This window comes from Geotrypetes seraphini, chromosome 10 (genome assembly GCF_902459505.1).
Source record: "Geotrypetes seraphini chromosome 10, aGeoSer1.1, whole genome shotgun sequence".
NCBI classification, from domain to species: Eukaryota; Metazoa; Chordata; class Amphibia; order Gymnophiona; family Dermophiidae; genus Geotrypetes; species Geotrypetes seraphini.
In genome coordinates, this window is record NC_047093.1 from 132,065,460 (window position 1) to 132,090,296 (window position 24,837).

General features: G+C 41.7%; 2 protein-coding genes and 1 pseudogene across 4 annotated transcripts in view; 2 read left to right on the forward strand and 1 right to left on the reverse strand.

Annotated features, from left to right (window-relative positions):
• The window catches only part of LOC117367671, a 154,901-nt pseudogene that overhangs the window by 24,720 nt on the left and 105,344 nt on the right, over positions 1–24,837 (reverse strand).
• The window catches only part of LOC117367632 (zinc finger protein 271-like), a 204,055-nt gene that overhangs the window by 7,542 nt on the left and 171,676 nt on the right, over positions 1–24,837 (forward strand). The window contains exons 5-7 of one of the 3 annotated variants that reach the window (XM_033960391.1): positions 6,453–6,581; positions 7,619–7,726; positions 9,307–9,414. The exons of the other annotated variants lie outside the window; for them this stretch is intronic. Of the exons in view, the coding sequence (XP_033816282.1) occupies positions 6,453–6,581; positions 7,619–7,726; positions 9,307–9,414 (345 nt within the window). The remainder of the gene's footprint in view (positions 1–6,452; positions 6,582–7,618; positions 7,727–9,306; positions 9,415–24,837) is intronic. 3 annotated transcript variants of the gene reach the window in all.
• Positions 18,105–22,734, forward strand: LOC117367662 (gastrula zinc finger protein XlCGF7.1-like). Its single transcript, XM_033960446.1, has one exon. The coding sequence runs from the start codon at positions 18,235–18,237 to the stop codon at positions 18,835–18,837; it is 603 nt and encodes a 200-aa protein (XP_033816337.1). The 5' UTR covers positions 18,105–18,234; the 3' UTR covers positions 18,838–22,734.

Here is a 24,837-nt window from a genome sequence, read left to right on the forward strand (position 1 = left end):
TAGCCTGTTTTCCCCAAGAAGCTCATAAAGGTTAAACGTATATAAAATACAGTTAAAAAATTTTATTTTCTTTTAGTATTTATATACCATTTATAGCCTAAATTGTTTCCATTCAGGTACTCAAGCATTTTTTCCTATCTGTCCCAGCAGGCTCACACTCTACCTAATGTACCTTGGGCAATGGGGGGATTAAGGGGCAAATTATGTTAGAAGCGCCCAAAAGTTAGTCGCTGAAATAGGCACCATTCAGCGCGATTCAAGTAAAACTGGGTGGCGTTTAGTGAATCACGCTCAGCGGCGCCTATTTTGGAGGCGCCCAATAAATAGGCCAGCTCTAGGCACAACTAAATTTAGGCGGCCATGCGAGCGCTTAAGCACGCTTAAGAGTGGTGATTCTAACATGCCCAGCGCCTATTTTTTTTCAGGCCGCCAAAATTTTTAGAGGCACCTTGTTACAGAATCGCTCTTTTCTTGATGGGCGCCTAAGTTTCAATTTTTGCTGATTAAAAAGCTTCATAAGAACATAAGAATCGCCGCTGCTGGTTCAGACCAGGGGTCCATCGTGCCCAGCAGTCCGCTCCCGCGGCAGCCCTCTGGTCAAAGACCAGCGCCCTAACTGAGACTAGCCCTACCAGCGCACGTTCTTGTTCAGCAGGAACTTGTCTAACTTTGTCTTGAATCCCTGGAGGGTGTTTTCCCCTAAGACAGATTCCGGAAGAGCGTTCCAGTTTTCCACCACTCTCTGGGTGAAGAAGAACTTCCTTATGTTCGTATGGAATCTATCCCTTTTTAGCTTTAGAGAGTGCCCTCTCGTTCTCTCTACCTTGGAGAGGGTGAACAACCTGTCTTTATCTACTAAGTCTATTCCCTTCAGTATCTTAAATGTTTCGATCATGTCCCCTCTCAATCTCCTCTGTTCGAGGGAGAAGAGGCCCAGTTTCTCTAATCTTTTGCTGTGCGGCAACTCCTCCAGCCCCTTAACCATCTTAGTTGCTCTTCTCTGGACCCTTTCGAGTAGTACCGTGTCTTTCTTCATGTACGGCGACCAGTGCTGGACGCAGTATTCCAGGTGAGGGCACACCATGGCCCGGTACAGCGGCATGATAACTTTCTCCGATCTGTTCGTGATCCCCTTCTTTATCATTACATTAGGGATTTCTATTCCACCATTACCTTGCAGTTCAAAGCGGATTACAAAAGAATTATCCAAGATGTATTACAACAAGAACTTACAAAAAAAAAAAAATTGGTAATTTTCAAAAAGAGTAAGAAATGGGTAAGGTTATTTGTTTGGGGTAGTTGGCTTTAGTGAGAGGTGGAGTTTGAGACTTGCGGTATTATTTCTTTTTTCAGAGTTTTCTTGAAGAGTATGGTCTTTATTTCTTTTCTAAAAGTCTTGTAGTCGAGGGATGCCGTCAGTAGATTGGCGATTTGGTTGTCTAGTTTGGCTGCTTGAGTGGCCAGGAGGCCATCATATAGTTTTTTCCGTTTGACCTCCTTAATTGGGGGGGTATGAGAATGGGGTGTGAGTTTTCCTATGTCTGGTTGTGGTGTTGTGGATGAGGCGGTTATTCAGGTAGTTTGGACTGTCTCCGTATAAAGTCTTAAATAGTAGGCAGCAGAATTTAAATTGTATTCTTGCTGGGATCGGAAGCCAGTGCGATTGGAGATATGCTTTTGTAATGTGATCATGTTTCTTTAATGAGTAGATGAGTCTTAGTGTTGTGTTTTGGATAGTTTGTAGTTGTTTTGTTATGGTTGTAGGGCTTGGGAGGTAGAGGATATTACAGTAGTCAAGTAGGCCTAGTATTAAGGACTGAACTATGAACTGGAATTGAGTTTTCTCGAAGAATTTCCGAACTTGTCTTAAGTTTCTCATGACTAAGAATGACTTTTGTATTGTTTTATTGATTTGCGGTTGCATGGTGCAGAATCTGTCGATAGTTATTCCTAGCAGTTTTAGGGTGGTTTGTATGGGGTAGTTGATTGCGTTGATTTCAATGTTGGTTATGGTTGGTATTTTGTTGTTTTCTAGGAGGATGAATTTCGTTTTATCTGGGTTCAATTTCAGTTTATGATCTTTCATCCAGGTTGCTATTGATTTTAGTGTTTGGTATATTGTGTTCGTCATGGAGAGTTCAGGTTGATCGAAGGGTATGAGAATGGTAATGTCATCGGCATAGCTGTGTTTGTCCAGGTGAGAGCTGAGGGAGACTGTATAGAGATTGAAAAGAGTTGGGGATAGAGGGGATCATTGGGAACTCCGCAGGGGTTCGACCAAGGTTCAGATTTTTGTTTGTCTGATTTTACTCTATAGGTTCTTGATTTAAGGAATCCTTCAAACCATGTGTATACTTTACCTGTGATACCTATTGTATCCAGGATTTGTAGTAGAATGTTATGGTCCACCAAGTCAAATGCAGCGGTAAGGTCTAGTTGTATGAGCATCATTTTTTTTCCTGTGCTGAGATGTTGTCTGGCTGTGTCCAAGAGAGATCCTAGTAGTGTTTCCGTGCTGAAGTTGTTTCTGAAGCCGGATTGTGTGGGATGGAGTATGTTATGGTTTTCTAGGTAATTGGAGAGGAATTTGGCAACTAGTCCTTCTATTATTTTGACATAGAGTGGAATAGAGGCAATGGGTCTGTAGTTGGCTGTTTGGTCTATCGGTCCTTTGGGGTCTTTGAGGATCGGGGTGATGATGATTTTGCTGAGGTTGGTAGGGTAGTGGCCGTTTATTAGCGAGATTTGTATCCAGTGTAGAAGAAGAGCACGGAATTTTGTGCTGGATTATTTTTAGGAGATATGGTGGACAGTTGTTGAGGTCACAGGATGCATGGCTGTATTTTTTGTAGTATTTGTTGAATTCGGGCCATTGTATGTTGGGGAATTGAGACCATATCCTATCTGCTGCAGTAGAATCTCTATCTATGGGGAGAATTGTGAATTCGTTAGGATGGGTAGAGGTGTCATTGAGGGTAGCTCTTGCATTGGTAATTTTATTTTGGAAGTGTTCTGCTAATAGAGTGGCTGAGGGGGGGTAGTATTGTTAGTGGTCAGGTAGGGTTTGGTGTCGGTTAGGGTTTTTAGAATTTGGAATAGTTTTTTGGTGTCTTGGGTTTCAGGGCCTATTAGGTTGGTGTAGTGTGCTTTTCTCTTGTCCTTTAATTGTGATTTGTATTGTTTGTTGATTTTTTTCCAGGCGGATTTTGTATGATCCGAGTTCGATTTTCTCTCTAGTCGTCTACATTGTCTTGAGTTGTAGCAGTTCGGAGTCGAACCATTTATCTGATCTCCTGCTGGGTCTGGATTTGGTTTGCAGTGGGGCTAAATCATCAAGGGTGTTGGAGCAAAGTCTTTCCCAATGTAAGATGAAGTCCTGGGGGTTGTTTTCTAGAATAGTTTCATCTATTTTAGACCAGAATATGGAGGGTTCGATGTATTTGCGTGAGGTATATGTTACTTTATTGAGTTTTGTTATAGTTTTTTTGTTGTTTTTGGTCCAGTTGATGTTGAAAGTGTAGCATTCTGTTTGCCCTTTTTGCCGCCGCAGCGCATTGTGCAGACGGCTTCATCGACTTGTCGATTAGAATTCCCAAGTCTCTTTCTTGGGAGGTCTCTCCAAGTACTGCCCCGGACATCCTGTATTCATGCAGGAGATTTTTGTTACCGACATGCGTCACTTTGCACTTATCCACGTTGAACCTCTAAGTGGGCGCCTCCAAAATAGGTGCCTAACATTAGGATCCGGTTACAGAATTTGGGCCTAAATGACTTGTCCAGGGTCACAAGGAGCAGCGTGGGATTTGAACCTACAACCTCATTGTGCTACAAACTCCCACAACAGGTTACAATATGAGAGTTACAGTACAATTTTACGATACAAAGTTGTGTCCTAATTTTATACATACCAATAAACATAATATTTAATTTAATTCTTATATACCGCTAATAACCGTGAGGTTTCTAAGCGGTTTACAAAAATGATGCATTACAAAGTTACAATAGATAAAAAGAAATAAGATAGGTACTTGGAAAAATTTCCCTAACTGTCCCAAAGGCTCACAATCTAACTAAAGTACCTGAATAAACAATTTATGAAAAATAAAGATAAAAATATAAAGACAGAGGTAGAGATAGAGATAAATATGAATATTCCAACAAGTAATATATAAATAACTATTTTACATCTTAACAATTGAAAATATTCTAACATCAACGAATATCAGGATACAATTATGAAGAGGGAATTTTTATATAATATAATATAATATAGAGTTCACAGGTTATAATTTGCCATAGTTATCCTTAACAGTGTAAGTTTTTCAATACAAGTTTTTATCCTAACTAGACACACACTAGGGATCTAATACCGATATACTTCCTTTTGATTCAAACCATTTTGGTTCTCTTCCATTTGCAATTTGTATCCCAGAAAGTACTTTTTCTGTTCCCCTTACATCTCATACACTCATTGTATGTATCTCGTTGTAAACATCTCTTATTTCTCGTTGTAAACCGCTTTGAACTTATGGTATAGCAGTATATAAGAAATAAAATTATTATTATTATTAATACACAGTTACAGGTTAAATTTGCCATAGTTATAGTGGAAGAGGTTTCAATACAAGTTTTTCCTAACGTGATACATACTGGGATCTGGTACTTCTACATTTCTTTGTAATCCATCAGTCATGGGCGGGGGAGTTAGGTGAAGAGGTATGTTTTTATTGCTTTCCTAAAGCTGAGGAGTCCTTCGAGGGATCTGATCTGGGGGCGGACAGTCATATGACGTGGGAGTAGGAACCTTGTTTGGCGGTTTACAGAGGGGTCATTCCATGTCAAGTGGACCAGGAGCCCACGCTCGACCCCCTTGAAATCCAACCAAATTTTACAGGGGCGTTGTCTAGGTTATCAAATGAAACTGCAAAAATTTTTTGGATCTATCTCAATTTGGTCACGAGTTAGGGGTGGTTGAACAAAAGCAATCGATCCACTCCCATGCCTCGTGTGACCTAAAACGCCAACTTTGCTTAAGCACTGTGGCAAAAGGAAACCACCTAGGAGTCTGAAATCTGTAAATGAAATTCTAGTGCAGGGTCCAAACGGACACCTAAATATTTCAAATAATTTGAAAGCCTTATGGGTTGGGTACCCAAAAAAGGTGATAAAGCTGGTGTTTGTGATGAACTATTGACCCACATCCCAACTGTTTTCGGTGGATTCAGAATCAATTTATTTTCGGTTAACCAATCACTTAATCATATTGATACATGATTGTAAAGGTGCTAAATCTGGGTTGGCAATTGGTTGAGGGAAAACCAGTAATATGTCGTCAGCATAGAAATAACATTTGATTTGATGTAAAACTTTAACAGAAATATAGGGCTCCTTTTACAAAGATGCGCTACCTGAAAAACTACCACCTGCTCAAGAGGAGGCGGTAGCTAGCTATTACATAGAAACATACATAGAAACATAGAAGATGACGGCAGAAAAGGGCTACAGCCCATCAAGTCTGCCCACTATTCCGCGCGTTAAGGCCCTAATGCATCTTTTGTAAAAGGAGCCCATAATGTAAAATAGTCACATAACAGAAATATAAATATCAGTACAGTACAAATAGTCTCATGAGAGCAGGGAAGAACGTTCCAATTAATTGACCGATTTGCATGAACTTGGGTGCTTTTTGTGCCGTTGTAGTTGTTTTCCTCCTCCAAGAATTCTTTTGGGTTGATATTTAAAACTATGTAACTGGGTAGGAGAGGCTTCTACCCAATTAAACGATGCTGAGCTGCCCAGAAGATATTCAGGGTCACTGACCCAGAAACCGCCCCCCGAATATCGCCTCTGGCTATAGCAGCACTATCCCAGAACCAGTCGTAGTAGTACCAGAGCTAGTTGTGGTGGTCTCAGAATTTAACCAGATGTAGCGGTGGCATTCAGTCCACTACCCAGTTAGTTCGTTGAGTGACGTTAGAACATTTGTCTGTGTTAAATGCTGAGCATTCTATTTTAATTGTAAGCCCGTGAGATGCTTTGTAAATTCAGCTGTATATCAAGAATAAACAAACTTGAACTTATTGGGGCTGAAGACCTCTCCAACCCTGTCTCATTAAATCGGAACAATTTAGCAGATCTCCAGTTGGTGGTGTATTTAAATGCTTCGAAATAAATTTGTTCTTCATCATCTTCTAGATCAGGGGTGGGCAATCGCAGTTCTCGAGGGCCACCACCCAGTCGGGTTTTCAAGATGCATGAGATTGATTTGCATACAGTGGGAGTAGTCCATGCAAATGAATCGACTGGGTTGTGGCCCCTCGAGGACTGTGATTGCCCACCCTTGCTCTGGATCAGAAATCGATCTATGTAAAAACAAACCAACCTCCTGATGAACAGAGCTCTTGAAAAAAAGAAATTCCCACCTCAATAGTCCTGTCTTCATTCTGTAACAGACTCCCACAATATCAAGCCTGACATTTTAATCCGGTTTGAGCAAGAGGGATTCAGGAGCGAACTTTCAGGATCTGAGGAAAGAGGAAATCTGACCAGCACAGAGTCGTGTGAGGAACTGCATGAAACAGGTGATGGAGCTTGAATTAAAACTAGTAATGACAGGATACAAACTTTTCCTATAAGAAAGATTCCTCCTCTGGATAAGGCATAATAAGAACGAGGTGTTATCGTCACAGTTCCTCCTTTAACCTTTGTTGGGAGAATTATGTGGGTGTTCTATTTTCTCCTTTCATTGTCGGGTCTGTTTTTCTATTTTATTTAATTTTGAGGGGATAGGGGGGGTTATAACTTCTCTTTTTCTTATTCTCCCTCACCCTTTTCCCACGTGTTGAATGTCACGGTTCATTTTCAGAGCTACAGAGGGTCCTTAACTCCATCCTCCAGGACACTTGAATTTTCAGAGCTCATAATATTCCCATCAAGTCAGTATTGCCAAAATATTACTTTCTTTAGCGTTCCTCCAGACCGGCACAGAACGGATGGGTTTACCTTCCTCTGCCAGGAGAGACTGAGACATATTGACTTTTGGCTGTGCAGTCCCATCTACAATCAGTCTGTTCTCAGTCTCCAGCAGGTGGAGGTGGTAAGCCTGTGCAGTCTTTCCTATGTTTAGTTTAGGACCTGTTGGATTTGATTAGTGGCCTTCTTGTCCCTATTTGTGGGTGCCGGATAGAGCTTGGGGGACCCTTTCAGGGGTCCATCTGACCTTGGGGGTGCCACACTCGACTGGTTAAACTAAACTAAGCTAAAACTTAATTTTATAGACTGGGTCTTCAACCAAAAGGTGTTCGACTCTGTTTGCAATAATGTGAGTATAGTACATAAATATAAAAGGAGAATGAAATCTAGAATGGCTTAGTTTCCAAAGTGTTTGGTAAACAAGAAAGTTTTCAGACCTTTCCAAAATAAAACAAAGGGCCCTCTGAGAGGCCAAAAGTCAATGTGTCTGTCTCCACCTGCTGGCAGAGGAGGGTAAACCCATTGGTTCTGTGCCGGTCTAGAGGGACTAAAAGAAAGAAAATTAGCAGGTAAAAACCTAATTTCTCCTTTCTTAGGTTCTAAGCTCTCCTTTAAATCTGAAGTTATTTTTTTATTCTTTTTACAGGCAACCAAAGTTATACTGCTGAGAATACAATAGAGATCCTGAAAATGGAAGAGGATCCTATTGGTGACCAGCTGGAAGGAGGAGAGGAGGATACTGATACCAAGAATGGTGAGTCAAGAATTCCTTTGATAAAAATCCTTGCTAGGTGCTTTGAAGTATTTCTAAATTTTCACTTAAGATGCAAATACTACTATTCTGTTCAATATGTTGTATTGGGTTTCTGTACATTATTTTGGTTTTTGGGTACATAATTCCCTGGAGTGTGTACAGTGCACATAATACCATCAGTAACTGCAAGAGGCAGCTGGTTAGACAGTGAAGGAGTCCTTTTCTGCTGTGTTCAAAAGTGCCCCTACTGTCCTCCTCTCTCTTTTTTTGTTTTAAAGAGTAGTGTTCATAAATTGGGACCAGTGTTCTTTATAAACTGCTCTAAACATCCAGTATCTGAGTAAAATTCAGAGAAGCTGTAAACTACAGGTGAATAAGTAGGGAAAGCATGCAGAATGGCCTATGGCATTCTTTCCAACTTCCCTATAAGTGTATGTATGAAGAGAGAGAATGTGTGAGCGATTTGCTGATACCAACTGTGTGTGAGCATTTTTTTTTTTTGCAGATACCGGCACAAGATAAGGTAACAAAAGTTTTGCCGATACCAACTCAAGGCTAAATTCACAAAGCAAACCGATCGTGTACCAATCGGTTGCGACCCCTTTGCCCCTCGGGCCTCATTCACTAACCTCTCCTGCGATCTGATTCGAGTCCGTGCATGCAGATGAGGAGAAACGCATGCAAAGTAGGCAGGGACGCGATTCACAACCCAAAATTCACGATCTGACTGGGCTGGCTGATCAACTCAAGAAGCGACTGCTGGGGACCAGTCGAAAACGTCTTTCCGACTCTCCTGCACTATTGAAACCCTGCTCTCTGCCCTGTCAGCCCCGATCTCCTGCAGCCCCCGAACGCCTCCTGCAGACCTGATCTGCTTGCCACTGCCCTGATCTGCCTGCCCCGCTCTGCCTGCCGCTGCCTTGATCTGCTTGGCGCTGTCCCGAACACCAGTTTTCTCCTGCCCTTCCCCGAATCTCTCCTACCCTTCCCCACCCTGCGAGCCTGGTGATCATTGGGGGGAGGGGTGTTCCAGGCAGTAGGTGGGCATCCCTCCTGCTGCATTCATTTGGGGGGAGGGTCCGAGCAGGAGGGATTGGGCATCCCTCCTGCCACGTTCGTTTCGGGGGGGGGGGGGACTGGCGACCGCTAAACTTATCGTGGCAGGGAGATCCCTTGCCGCGATAAGCTTAGTGGCTGCATCTACAATAATCCGATTCTCTAACCGGCGTCGGTAACATGGACATCGGTTACAGAATCGGGTTTATTTTAGGCAGCCTTAGGCCCGATTCTATATAGGACGCCCGTTGGCTTCTGAGACCGAGCGTCATATACAGAATCCAGCCCTTTATGTCTATTTTGGAAGAACAACTTCATTATCCAAAATTTATCAGGTAGAAGAGCAACCGAAGCTACTAAAGTAGATAGTTTAGCAACTATCGAGGATCCTTAACTCATTCCACTAAGATACCGTTTTCTTAGATCATAAAATTTCCGTCATCTGAGTTTTTAGCTAAGTGTTGCTTTTTTAGGTCCCAAGCTTTCCTTTAAATCCTACAATTCTTCATCTATTCTTCCTAAAGGCAGCCAAAATGTCACTTCTGACCACACAGTAGAGAACCTGAAAGTGGAAGAAGTTCATGTTGGTGACCAGTTGGCGGGAGGAGAGGAAGATACCGATACCAAGAGTGGTGAGCCAAGAATTCCTTCATAATCAAATCTTTGCTAGGTGTTGTGGACTATTTTAAATTTTCATATAGATGAGTGTTTAATTACTAGTGATTTTTCAGTTATATTTTTATTTCTTAGTATTAAGAATTGGGGGGGTTTTAAGCTACTAGGTCTACTGTAAGCATATGCGTACCAGTGCAGCTTTTCTTTCAAAGTGCTGTACAGCAGTTTTGCATTGCCACATAGCTTCAGGGCTGTGGAAAGCTAGCTCCATGGTACTGTTTCCCTCCTCCTTCCCCCCCCGGGTGGCTAAAGCTCTTCAGCTTGGAGAAGAGATGGCGATATGATAGAGGTCTATAAAATAATGAGTGGAGTGGAAAAGGTAGATGTGAAACACTCATTTGCTCTTTCCAAAAATACTAGGTCTGGGGAACATGTGATAAAGCTACTAAATAGTAGGTTTAAAACAAACCGGAGAGAATATTTCTTCACATAATGTGTAATTAAACTCTGGAACTCGTTGCCGTAGAATGCGGTGAAATCAGTTAGTTAGTCAGTTAGTCCAGATGGGGAGAGTGTGACGCAGTGGTTAAAGTTACAGCCTCCGCATCCTGAGGTTGTGTGTTCAAACCCACGCTGCTCCTTGTGACCCTGGGCAAGACACTTAGGCCCCGGGAGAGGTGTCCTGTTCAGAATCGGGCCTACACTAAACCCCGATTCTGTAACCGGTGTCCATGGTACAGATGCTGGTTAGAGAATCGGGTTAGATTAGACACGGCCCGCTACACTTATCGCAGCAAGGGATCTCTCTGCCGCTATAAGTATAGCGGGTCGCAGCTGCCTGTCTGATTGCCGACAGGAGAGTGCCCATATCCTCCTGCCAGAAGATGCCCCCCTGACACTACCGACCGCCCCCCCCCCCCCCCAACACTACCGATCACTGGCAGGAGGGTGCCCAAACCCTCCTGCCGCCCCCCCCCCCCCCCCGACACTACCAATCCCTCCTACCAGAAGACGCACCCCCTCCGCACCCCCCCCCCCGCACTAACAGCCCCCAAACCTCCCCCCCACCAAACTAACCTTTTCTTGTTGGCTAGACGGGTCTTGCCCGTCCAGCCAGCAGGCTCACCTCTTCGAAATGAGGCGGGCCCGCTCCTTCCCGGCCCATCCCTCCGAAGCCTAAGGCCTGATTGGCCCAGGCTCTAGAAGCCTGGACCAATCAGGCCTTAGGCATAGCGGGTCCGCCCATCCCCACTAAGTCTAAGGCCTGATTGGCCCAGGCGCCTAGAGCTATTTGGGATCCAGCTAGGTACTTGAAACCTCGGTTGGCCACTATTGGATACTGGGCTTGATGGACTTTCAGTCTGTCCCAGTATGGCAATTCTTATGTACTTTTTGTCCTTTCTTGTGGTGCCCTCTTCCCTCAAGCTTAACCTCTTTCTCCTCTCTTCCTGGTGCTTTAGAGCAAAAACAAAAGAAGAAGAGAGCAGCCCTTCTCTTCTGCTGCTAACGCCAGACTCTGCCCTTTCTTTCTTGCTGCACTATATGCCTGGAACAAACTGCCTGAGATAGTACTATTCAGATCCAGAGTAAAAGCCCATCTCTTCAAGAATGCGTTTAACTCATAACCCCCCTCACCCTTACGCACCCTAAGAAACTCTTTAAGCCCCTATTTATCCTTTTACCTGTTAATTTAGATAGTAAGCTCTACTGAGCAGGGACCATCTCTTAAATATGTTGTTGCACAGTGCTACATAGGCATATCAGTGCTATAGAAATGTTAAATAGTAGTAGTGGTTTGGCTATCTAGAAATATAATGGCAGATAAAGGCCAAATGGCCCATCTAGTCTACCAATACGCAGTAACCATTATCTCTTTCTCTCTCTGAGAGATCCCTGTTGATTCCAGTGGGGCTGTCTTTTCTCCAGCTTCTAAATAGATAAGTTATAATGAAAAAAAACAATGTAATGTACAATAACACTTTCACTCTGATTGATGCATAAAGTCAAGTTCAATAATAGCAAAACAGCACAGGCTCTGCAATACATCCAAATTGAAGGAAAAAGCCTCAGACAAGGGCCCTCCCCACCTCCACTAAAAGAGCGGTGTAGTTTCAGGTGGTTGAGCGATCACCTCATCGGCAAAAAACCTTCATTAGAATTAAAATTGAAAAAGACTCTGCGCTGTGTTGTTGAGGACATAAAACAAGATAGATCAGGGGTGTCCACCCTGCGGCCCCATGAAGAATTTTGTGCGGCCCCGGTCAAGGGCGATGCAGTGTTTACCGTCTTTCTCCTCTGTCTTGCTGCAACGTTTGTGCGGCCCCAGAAACATTTTTTTTCAGCCAATGCGGCCCAGGGAAGTCAAAAGGTTGGACACCCCTGAGATAGATGAATAGCATCAACTTATCCTTCAGCTGACAGTAAGGCCATTCTACCTGCCTCTTTTTAACTGGCAACACAAAACTCACAAGCTGCTGGATAGGTGGGAGGAAGATTTGGCATTTTGAAGCAGCACAGAGGCCAGAAATAGTGAGAGAGACAAGAAAGATTACAAAAATCTGATAAAGGATAAGAGACAATAGGTGTGGAAAGAAAATTAAGGGAACAGCCAGACAGATACGGGAAAATGGTGAGGGAAAGAAAGGAAGGCAAATCAAATAATTTAAGGAGAAAAGTAGAAATAAGGGAAACAGAACAAACATTATCCATATGACAAAGGTTAGAGCTTAAAAATATAAGAATAACCATTCTGGGAAACTTAGGATGATCCAAGATGGCTGCACGTTAGTGCTGGTTTTTCTTACCTCTGCCGCGGAGCTAGCTTATTCCTCTGTTGTTTTTCTATATCGTGATTTGTTCACGGTTTCTTCTCCTTCAATGCCTCATACTAAAAGGAAGGGAGTTCTGAGAACAGCTCTCTCTCAGCTCAGAACTTCCACGCCGGTGCAGCAACACACCCTGGAGAGGTTTCTGAGACAACTTACAACCCCCATTGCCGGGAGAAGAGGGCCCTGCTGAAGGTTTGGACGATGGAGCGTCCAGCTTCCTAGGACATGAAGTATCCCCCCTCTCTGGTATCCAGTGCGCAATCGTGTCTGACGTCAGTACGGGCTGCCCCAGCAGTGACACTAAGGGTGGAAGACGCAGACATGGGTCTGAGCCTGGAGGGAAGAGTGCCCTTTGGAAAGACAGTCAAGCAGCCAACTTTGGGAGTTTCGGTGAGTTCATCGCTGCTTTCGACACCCTCCCCCCCGTGGTGACATTAGAGACCAATTGACAGGCCTTGCAAAGGCTCGACAGTACGCTGACGAAATCAACTCAAGAGGTACTCAATCTCTCAGGGAAGGTGGACAATTTGTCTAAAACTATTGAACAAATTAAACATGATTCTGCTGAACAAATATCTTGTGTTAAAACTGAAGTAAAAGATTTAAAGGAAATAACAGCAACTTTGGTTAAAGTTAAAAGCTCACGTTCATTGCAAATTGGAACAATTTGAAAATTTTAATAGGAGGCTTAATTTAGGAATACTAAATTTTCCTAAATCACCAACCTTAAATCCTCTTGACTACTTAAAAAAATATCTAATGGAGATTCTCAAAATTCCTCAACGAGCTATTCCTCCTCTTAATAAGATATATTATATTTCAAGTACTACGACTAAGGCCGCTGAAGAAGGAAATTTGGTAACTGAGAAAGATCTAGCTGCAATTTTGGAGGAATCCCTTTCCAATGTTAAGGAAAGGGGGACGCTCCTAGTCTCCTTTGTATTTTTACAAGACTTAAACTTACGGCCTCTTTTACAGAGCCGCGCGGCAGCAGCCCCCTAAGCCCTTCAAATCTCTATGGGCTTCAGGGCCGTTAGCGAGGCTTTGTAAAAGAGGCTGTTAGTAAAGAAACTCTACTTTTCGAAATACACACCAAGGTTTCTCTGGACAAAGAATTAGGATTTATCCGGATGTATCTAAGATAACACAAGACCAAAGAAAAGAATTCCTTTCCACGCATTAAGAACCAAAAAAGATTGGGGGCTTCTTATCTTTTAGCATATCCCTGTAAATGTTTGATCTGCTCCCTGGGGGATTAAGTACACTTTTTTTTTTTCTACCAGCACAACTGAGAGCCTTTCTAGACCTTAAAAATATCTCTGGAGACTTATAATTCAGATGATCGGCTGGACTAAATAATTGTGTGGGGTTGTTAACCGTAGTCAGCTTTCCTAATCATTAATTTTCTTGATATATTTCTCTCCATGGAATTTAGTGAATCTCTCCTTCTTCCCTTCCCCTGTTCTTTCATTGTGGCCTAAGAAAGATAATACTCTGAATCCCACTGTTTCAAATGTTGTACTTTGACTATTTTACTTTCTGTATTTCTGTAACAAGTGTATTGCTTGCGATATATTGCAAATCCTATAAAAAATAAATATATGTAAAAAAATAAAAAGAATAACCATTCTGGATCAGACCAATGGTCCATCTAGCCCAATTTCCTGTTTCCAATAGTGGTTAGTCCAAGTCACACAGAACTTGGCAGAATCCCAAAAAGCAGGGGCCATGATTAAAATACCTTATTCTCACTGCCTGGTCCAGAGGAACATGGCTGCTCTTCCACCAGTTATCCGGCACAACCAACACACAATTTCAACAGTTCTGATGTGGAGGAGGATTTAAACAAAATCAATGGGTTATGAGGCAGAAAAAAGAAGCTGAAAAAAAGATTAATAAAAATCCAAGATGGCCACCACAGAAATATGCACCAAAAACAGCCTGTGGAAATGATGTGAAAAAAATAAAAACTGCTGAAAAAGTGATTTTGGAGGTTTGAAACCTGACTCTCCTATCCCCACAGACTGCCAAAAGGAAAGATTTTAAAGGTTTGAAGATCCCCCCCCCTTCTCGTATTTCCCTTAGGAAATAATTGGGCTATACTCAGTCTCTGAACGGCCTGGAATATTTGCCTCAAAATTTTTTCAAACAGTCCAATCATCAGGATCTTCAGGCTGCTAGTTAGATGGACCCCAACCAAAACCTCTGCTCCCTCGGAACCTCGACAGGAGGGTGGGATAATGCAGCCTCTGCCCTGAGGGCTCTTACTCAGGCTGCAGTCTGTGCTCAAGCCTTTGACAAGGTCAGAGGCAAGCTAAGGTGGCACATGGGCTGGATCCACAGATCTACTTGAAGCTTCCCCTGTGCAACCGCAGTCCGGCTCCATGGATCTGCTTCCTTTTCCAGGCAGAGAACCCCTGAATGAGGGTACTCAAGGTACCAAAGCCACCGAAAAAGATGAACTTACATAAATAAGTAGAACAGAAATACTTCTCCACAGTTCGCATGCGAAAAGAAAAACTGTAGGGGCTCTTTATTCCTCAACTAATTAGGAGGAGCAGAAAACAAAGTATGTGGCTTTCTACAAGACCTGGTTCACAGGTACAGATTGAACTCCTGTTGTACAGAACAACTTGAAAAATTGAAGGTGAACAAAGCTACGGGACCGGAAGGGATCCATCCCAGGATATTGAGGGAACTCCGAGAGGTTCTGGTGGGTCACGGTATTACTCAAAAGGGTCCAGAGAAGAGTGACTAAGATGGTTAAGGGGTTGGAGGAGCTACCGTATAGTGAAAGATTAGAGAAACTGGGCCTCTTCTCCCTCGAACAGAGGAGATTGAGAGGGGACATGATCGAAACATTCAAGGTACTGAAAGGGATAGACTTAGTAGATAAGGACAGGTTGTTCACCCTCTCCAAGGTAGGGAGAACAAGAGGGCACTCTCTAAAGTTGAAAGGGGATAGATTCTGTACAAACGTAGGGAAGTTCTTCTTTACCCAGAGAGTGGTAGAGAGCTGGAACGCTCTTCCAGAGGCTGTTATAGGGGAAAACACCCTCCAGGGATTCAAGACAAAGTAGATAAAGACAGATTGTTCACCCTCTCCAAGGTGGAGAGAATGAGAGGACACTCTCTAAAGTTAAAAGGGGATAGATTCGGTACAAACGTAAGGAAGTTCTTCTTCACCCAGAGAGTGGTAGAAAGCTGGAACGCTCTTCCGGAGGCTGTTATAGGGGAAAACACCCTCTAGGGATTAAAGACAAAGTTAGACAAGTTCCTGCTGAACAAGAACGTGCGCTGGTAGGGCTAGTCTCAGTTAGGGTGCTGGTCTTTGACCAGAGGGCTGCCGCGTGAGCGGACTGCTGGGCATGATGGACCACTGGTCTGACCCAGCAGTGGCAATTCTTATGTTCTCTTAAAAGATTTGTTCAATAGAGTTTTAGAGATGGGAGAGGTTCCACAGGACTGGAGAAGAGCGGATGTGGTCCCTCTTCACAAAAGTGGTTGCAGAGATGAAGTGGGAAATTATAGACCAGTAAGCCTTACTTCGGTTATTGGAAAAGATAGTGAAATTCTTAGAATCTAATGGATTACAAGATCCAAGGCAACATGGATTTCCTAAAGGTAAATTGTGCCAAATGAATCTGATTGAATTGACTGGGTGACCAGAGAATTGGATCAAGGATGTGCGCTAAATGCAATTTACTTAGATTTCAGCAAAGCCTTTGACACGGATCCTAATAGGATGCTTTTAACTTCAGCTCCATGGGCTGAAGTTAGAGCCCAAAAGTCATGAACTGGATTAGAAGCTGGTTGACGGACAGATGCCAGAGGGTGGTGGTTAATGGAATTCACTCGAAGGAGGGAAAGGTGACTAGTGGAGTGCCTCAGGGATCAGTGCTGGGACCGATTCTGTTTACTATGTTTGTGAGCGACATTGCTGAAGGGTTAGAAAGTAAGGTTAGCCTTTTTGCAGATGATGCCAAGATTTGTAACAAAGTAGACAACCCGGAGGGAGTGGAAAACATGAAAAAAGATCTGCAAAAGTTAGAAGAATGGTCTAACATTTGGCAACCAAAATTCAGTGCAAAGAAGTGCAGACTGCAGAGTGATGCATTTGATGGGTAGAAATCCGAGGGAACCGTATTTGCTGGGAGGTGATAGGCTGATAAGCACTGACGAAGAGAAAGACCTTGGGGTGATCATGTCTGAGGATCTAAAGGCATCTAAACAGTGTGATAAGGCAGAAGGATGCTAGGCTGTATAGAAAGAGGAATAACCATCAATAGAAGGGAGGTGTTGATGCCCCTGTACAGATGGTTGGTGAGGCCGCACTTGGAGTATTGTGTTCAGTTTTGGAGGCCTTATCTGGTGAAGGATATAAAAAGACTTGAAGTGGTCCAGAGGAAGGTGACGAAAATGGTAAGAGGTTTGAACCAAAAGAAATGAGAAGACCATTATATGTATACTCTGGAGGAGAGGAGGGATAGGGGAGATATGATACAGACGTTTAAATACTTGAAAAGTATTAATATAGAACCAAATCTTTTCCAGAGAAGAGAAAATGGTAAAACTAGAGGATATAATTTGAGGTTGCGGGGAGGAAGACTCGGGAGCAATGTTAGGAAATTCTTTTTCACAGAGAGGGTTGTAGATGCCTGGAATAGGGCAATGGTGGAGGGAAGTGGTGGAGAGGAAAATGGTGATGGAATTCAAAAAAAGATAAACATAGAGGATCTCTAATTAGAAAGTGAAGAATGTAAATTAAAGAGCTAAAGCCAGTACTGGACAGACTTGCACGGTCTGTGTCCCATATGTGATGATTTGGTGTAGGATTGGGCTGGGGAGGGCATCGATGGGAACTCCAAACAGGATGGTTGGATAGGCTGGAGTGAGCTTGGATGGCAACTTCACCATTTGGAACCTAGGACAATACCAGGTGGACTATACAGTCTGTGACCCAGAAATATCAAAGAAGAGACAAGTTAATTTAATCATGTATTTTTAATGGATATAACTAATGGGCAGACTGGATGGATCGTTCAGGACTTTATCTGCCGTCATTTACTATGTTACTATGATATAACAGAAGGTCTGTTTATGTCTCTTCATTTGCCAGAGCTCACCTGTCTAAGCAAATGACTTTAAAGATTTCTTTGGGGATATTTGCTTACAAGTATATATAGAACAAATGTCTTCTTACTCAATTGTTGTATAATTTATGTATATACTTTTTATTTTTATCCACAGACGATGGATTTGAGAATATGAGAATGAGTGTATGTGATGGGCAGCAGCAGAAGGAATGGAAACGCAAAGACTCTTTCAGAGACAGCAGGGATCATTCACCTGATAGTGCAGGGGGTAGTATTAGTTTAAGATCACCTAGTATAAAAGAACATACCTCAAAAGGAGAGAGCTTGTGTGTATGTACTGAACAAACAAGAAAGTCAACCAATTGCACAAATCTCATACAAAATCAGAGAGTCAGAAGAAGCAAGAGGCTTTTTCAGAGAACATTTGAGGAAATGTTCACTGGGAAGTCAACCCTGACAGGACAAAACACATTTCACAGACGAGACAAGCCGTTTCAGTGTATGAAGTGTAAAAAATCATTTGTATATAAATCACAACTTGTAACTCATCAAAAGGTTTCCAAAGAAAGCAAGACATCAGAATGTTCTGTGCATGATACAAACTTCAGCCAGGTATTTGATCTGAGAGGACATGGATTAATCAGTATTAGGAAAAAAAAAGAGCAACAAATAAATCTCAAGAGAGAAAAGTTATTTAAATGCTCAGTATGTGAAAAAAGCTTCAATCGAAAATATCTCAGATTTCATGAAAGATTCCACACTAGAGGAAAACCATATAAATGTTTTGAATGTGGTAAAAGCTTCAAACAAAAAGGTAACCTCAGAACTCATGAAAGATTCCACACTAGAGGAAAACCATATAAATGTTTTGAATGTGGGAAAAGCTTCAAACTAAAAGGTAACCTCAGAACTCATGAAAGAATGCACACTGGAGAAAAACCATATAAATGTTCTGAGTGTGGCAAAAGCTTCATTCAGAAACATCATCTCAGATGTCATGAAAGACTCCATACTGAAAAAAAAACCATATCAATATTCTCAATGTGGTAATAGCTTCAATCGCAGAACTAGCCTCAGAAACCACAATAGACTCCTTACTGGAGAGAAATCATATAAATGTTCTGAATGTGATAAAAGCTTCAATCACAAAAGTAGCCTCACAAATCATAGAAGACTCCATACTGGAGAGAAACCTTATAAATGCTTTGAATGTGGTAAAAGCTTCATGCAACAAGGCAACCTCATGACTCATGAAAGAATTCACACTGGAGAAAAACCGTATAAATGCTCTGAATGTGGTAAAAGCTTCATACAAAAAGGTAACCTCATGACTCATGAAAGAATTCACACTGGAGAAAAACCATATAAATGCTCTGAATGTGGTAAAAGCTTCATACAAAAAAGTCACCTCATGACTCATGAAAGAATTCACACTAGAAAAAAACCAAAGAAACATTCTGATTGTGTTAACAGCATCAAACAAAAAAGTAATCTCAGAGCTCATGAAAGAATTTAGAGTGGAGGGAAACCACATAAATGTTCTAAAGAGGTAAAAGTTTGAGTTAAGAAGATCAACTCAGAAGCCATGAACTGATCCACACTGGAGAAAATCTAAACAAAACTTGTATCTAAAATTTTTACCACATTCACAATATTTGTATGATCTCAGAATTCATGAAATAATCCATACTAGTGAAATACCATTTATATGTTCTCAATGCGAGGACTGGCCTACAGAGTATCCAAGGGTTGGTTACTATTAAATGGATAGTAGTAGAATGTGGTAAAAGTTTCAATCAAAAAGGTCAACTCCGGAATTCTTAAACACACTGGGGGGAAAAAAGATCCATATAAATGTTCAAAATGTGTAAAAGCTTTAATCAAAATAGTATTTTTAAAAGACACGAAAGAATCCAAAATGGGTAAAAAAAACAACATATAAATGTTCTGAATGTGGTAAATGTTTTCACAGCAAATCTGATCTAAAAATAGCATGAAAGAATCCACCCTGGAGATAAATGTGAATGAATGTGCTAAAGTAACTTTAGTTAGGGGAAAGTTTAAGCAAAACTGAAAACATTGCTCTGCCTGATGACTGTGAGATAAAGGAACTTAAATAGGAGTGGAGGAAGAAACAATTATCAAGTAGGAATCACTGACAGATAAAAAAAACCTCAAAGAATATTATAGGAGACTAAAACTGATAATGCACTCATATGGTTTTGCTATTGTACACTGGTCTCTTAAAGGCCTTGAAAAACTAAATGTGCAGGTGAGAAAAATCCTCTATGCCCATAAGGTCATATGTAAGAATCAGTGCCAAGACTGTAAATTCTTAAATCACTGAAATGCATTATGTCTATTGAGCAGAAAAGGGGTTGAAATATGGAAAAAATCTTCTATAGTCTAGTTCCATTAATAAACTTGGACAAGCATTCCAATGAGTGAACATCCATTGGTACCAAAAGGGGAGGACGCAACAGAATTTGCAAAGGAAGAGAAAAAAATTCTTTAAGGAGTTGGATCAGCAGGGTTGGAAAACTAAAGTGGCAACTGCATAAGTACAGAGGGAAAGCTTTTGACTTTATCAAAACAAAGCTTGGAAAGATCTTATTGTCTTATTATCTTTTTAGAAAGGTGTTAAATGTCTTATTATATTTTTAGAAAGGTGTTAAAACCTTTTTATTTTTAAAGGATTGTAAGTGAATAATTTGTTTGATATATTGTTTTTAACTGTTATCTACCTAGAATCTATTATGAGAATAGGGCGGAATAGAAATAAATTGTTGCTTCAAGAGTCATTCATGGATCAACATTACACACGAATGGATAAGGAGAGGTCAACTGAAAGCAAAGGTTGAGTGACTGATAGTTGCAGCCTAGGACAACAGATTATGGACAAGATGGTTTCCAGTAAGCTTTGAAACAATTGCTGCAACAGACCTGTAGATTCTCTAAGGAAGAGCTAGAACCAGTTACTCATCTTATGGCTGGCTGTGAAGTGCTAATGGTGGAGAAGTTTTATCCAGTAAGGCACAATAAGGTGGCACGTTGTGACAAACCTACAGCAATTCCAAGGTTTATCACAGGGAAGTATAGAAAAGTAGGCAAACCCTGGTGCAGAAGGGCAGACCAGGTCAGAGCCCAGGACATGAATTTAGCTGACTACCCTATGAATAGCGAGGAAAAGACTGAGACAGAACAGGAAAGGTTTGCCTTACCTGAGGCAGTGCCAAAGCAAAGTAAGAAATCTCTGCCCTATTTTTGCCCAGGTCCTGTAAGGCAGAAAGCAGGAAGACAGTTTCTCCTCAGAGAAACATCCCAGGCTGAGGAAGGAAAGCCCTTACCCCCCACTGAAGTCAAGGGGGTGTGTTTTTTTTCCTCAGCTTAAAGCGAGGCTCAGCAGAGAGCAGGGTGTAGGACGGGAGGAGAGACAGGAAGCTCAGAATGGGACTGAGCTTATCCCAGACCAGGCAGGCAACCCTGGCTGGTAAATGAGAGAGGAGCGAGCTGAAGGAAACCTTCCTTCAGGATTCTTGTCTTCAGAGCCGGGTGAGGCTATGATAGTGGAGGACAATAGTGCTGCAGCTGAGATTTGGCCAGAGCAAATGGAAGTGGCTTGAAACAAACGTGAGTCTATTGGATGTTTTCCAAGGCTGGTTTTTTTTTTCCCCTCTCTGGTAAGCAGACTGTGTGGGCTACCAGAGAAAGTGATTTTGGACTGTAAAGTTTCCTTCACTGTTTAAACCAGTGAGTAAATTAAGTGAAACGCTGGGCAGGAAACTCAGCCTGTTTGGTGCTTTGATGCCCTGTGCACAGAAATCTGTGTGAGGACACCAGCTGTTAGCTGTTACCATAGCAACCTGTTAATTGCATTTAGCCTGTATGCTTCTCAGAAACCTATTTGGGATCTCTGAGTGTAAAACTGCTATGTTTCCTCTGTTAAACACCAGCTTAGTTTTGGATTGAGTTCATCGTGGAGAAACAGTGTTTGCTGTCTCCTGCATAAATGCTACAAAGCTGTCTGTGTGCCTTGTTAAAGAACTTGCTGCACAGAAGTGTAAATTGTTCTGTCTCATCCTCATGGTTGCCTGTGCCAGCAGCCCAGTTGTGCTGGTCTTTAATCACTGCCATAAACTTCCATCCTGCAGTTCAGGAATAGGGAGCTGCTTATTTCAGCTGCTGTAAAACAGTGAAGCATTTAAACTATATGATTGTATTCTTTTCCTTGCATAAAGTATACCTAGCCTTAGATTCTGGTGAAGAGGACTGTATACAGTTTGCCTACTAAAGTCCAGAGCTGGCAATAGAGTTAAAGTTTGTTTTGAAGAACCTTTTCTTTTGGTTATATTTTCATGCTCACATTGAAATATGTGATGGACTATGATTTTGAGGCCAGTGGTCAAATAAAGTTTATATATTTTTTTGCATTAAGGCCATTCTGACTAAATCGTATTCTTTGAAAGACCTTTGAAGGAGCAGCTCTAGGCGGTTGCCTAGGGGTAAAAATCCTGAAAGGCTCCCCTAGTTCCAGGGGCACCACACCAAATTGGAGCAACATGTCACTACCTGACTGCCCATTATGCTCTTTAGGGGCACAGGTGTGACGATGTCTCATCCACTGGAAACTCTGTAAGCATTACAACATCAGTGTATCAGAAAAGCATTGGGATTATGATCCTAAGAGAACCGTGGAAAATGGAAGAGGTTATGATTAGCTGGGACATCCCTACCCCGAGTGATAAAAAGCTGGATGCAAGAAATCCAGATATAGTGGTAAAAGCAAAATTGACATTGATTATAGAGGTGTTGGTCCCAAGCAATTACTTGGTGAATCATGTTGAGAGAGATGCAGTCTGAGACCAAGAAAATATAGCAGAAGTATTTTCCATCATGTTCGGTGCTACATGCCAGATCAAAAAGAACTTCCAACTCACCTGGATGGGTTTCCTATACATATGTTTCATCTCATAAACTCCAGAAATTAGCTCTCTTTGGCACAAGGCAAGTACTATGGCAAGTGTTTATGGTAAATTTGAGAGACTGAGATCAAACTCTATACATCCTATCTTAAGAGTGGGGTTCATTCATGATATGTGGAAAACAAACTTATTGCCCCTGAGAAACACAATATAAGTGTTCTGAATGTGGTAAAAGCATCAAAAAGGTAATCTCAGAATTCATGAAAAAGTCTATAAAAACTATATAAATGTTTTGAATCTGGTAAAATTTCAGTCAAGATTTTTACCTAAGACTTCATCCAAGAATCTACACTGAAGAAAGACCATATAAATAGAAAGGAAATGGGACTTGATATACTGCTTTTTCTGTGTGGTTGAAATTCAAGTGGTTTATGTACTTATTTTGTACCTGGGGCGATGAATCTAATCTAATCCTTAGGTTTGTATACCGCCTCATCTCCACGTTCGTAGGGCTCGATGCGGTTTACAGTAGGAGAAATAGGAAGGAACTATAACAGAGGGTTAGAGGTAGAAGTGTGAAGAAAATTTAGAGGACTTGGGATGCCAAGATATAAGAGTTTCCTTGATTCCTAAGTTGAAGGGAGATTTACATTTTTTGAGAAAAGCCAGGTTTTCAGATGTTTGCGGAAAACTTGGAGAGAGCTCAAGTTCCGAAGAGGGGAGGTAAGGTTGTTCCAGAGCTCAGTGATTTTGAAGTGGAGGGAGGTCCCTAGCTTTCCTGTGTGGGAAATGCCTTTTAGCGAGGGGAAGGATAGTTTTAATTTGTGGGAGGATCTGGTGGTATTTGCGTTAAGTGTTAAGTGACTTGCCCAGAGTCACAAGGAGCTGCAGTGGGAATTGAACTCGCAACCTCAAGGGGCTGAGGCAACTGCTCTAGCCATTAGGCTACAAACTTCTGAACTTGATACAAGCCTCAGTCAAAACAATGATCTCAGAACTGATGAAAGAATCTACACTAGAGAGAAAAGAAAACTTAACATTTTCAGCAGGAAAATTGGTGAATTGTGTGTGTCTGAGGGGGAGGGAATACTTTGTCTTCTCAATTCTTGCTGAGTAGCTTCACATGGTGACCCTGTTGTACCCTTGAAAGGTTTAAATTAGCCCTCCCTTAACCAAAGGATGAGCAATTGATAATTGCAGTCAATGACAGTAGATTACAAATGAGATGGTCCACCCCAAGCGTGGAAACATATAGCACAATAATCAATAGTTTGAAATAGTTCCAAGTATCACTAGCGGGCTGCAAAGGCCTGATTGCAGAAAATTAATATACAGAAAGGCAAAATAAGGTGCATGTTTCATCCACTGGAAACTTTGTAAAGATTACAACCTCGCTGGAGATTGAAGATCACCTGGGACATTCCTATTCCAAGCAATAAAAAGCTGGATGTAAGGAAACTAGACACAGGGCCTTGGGCTTTGGTGTATTTGCCGCTTGGGACTCTCTACCATGGCTTGATAGTGGGGAAAGAGAAACACCAGAACAGCATTGATCCTAGAAGTGTCAGTCCCAGACAATTATTCCGTGAATCTTATGTAAAGAGAGACGATCTTTAAGTACCAAAAAATGCAGTCTGCGACCAAGAAGATAGGACGGAAAGATACAAAAATATGTCCCTTCATTTGGGAATGAAATTTAGGCACACCTGAATAGGTAGTCTCACTCTCAACCCCAGAAGGAAGGGGTCTTTTGCATTACAGCAAACGTTAGCAGCAAATTTGAGAGACTGAGATCATACTCCACTTTCCTTGGCTTAAGAGTGAGGTTCATGACTGTCATGACGTGTGCAAAACTAACCCACCTGGAGACACTGCTCCTGGGAGAAACCATTTAAATATTCTGAATGTGATAACATTTTGAAGTGAAAATAAAAAGGCGTTACAGCAGCCAGAGAAATATAATTGAGTGTTAAATAATTGCTTGTCTAAATGTCCATTATAGGGTGTTCAAGCCAGGCTGGGAGACTTGAACAGAGGGGCCAAAAGAATTACCAGAATGGGCTTCCTCTCCCAGTATGATTGGGCAAGGGATTCCATTCTGTAAATTCAAATAAAGCAAACATGGAAGTCGTGAAATAATCAAATTCATAGTTTATTAATGTCTTTCATGTCTGGGGAGAGTTATGCACGTTATCCAATTTTCTTTTCTCTCCAAGGGAGAAGTCCAATGCAAAGAAGTTTTATACATAATCTGACGACAATGTAATAATTATCATATGTTAGAATACAATGGCACTGTTGATCACATGACTTCCTTCCCTAAATTTGCCAATGTTAAGCCCCCTGTTAAACCCAGTAGGTGGCAGTATTTCACTTTTTCTATCCTTATAACTTCTGTATGGACTCAAGGCATTGGCGGAATAGAAATCTCTAATGTAATGTAATGATGTGCCACAGACTTCCTTTTTGGTTCTCTCTGTAAAGGCCTGTTTCCTGTTTTTCTGGGAACCTATATCTTGCCTTTTCCATTACCAGAAGGCAGGTACCTCACAATGGATTCTTATTTTTATTTTGTATTTGTATCGTTTTTATTT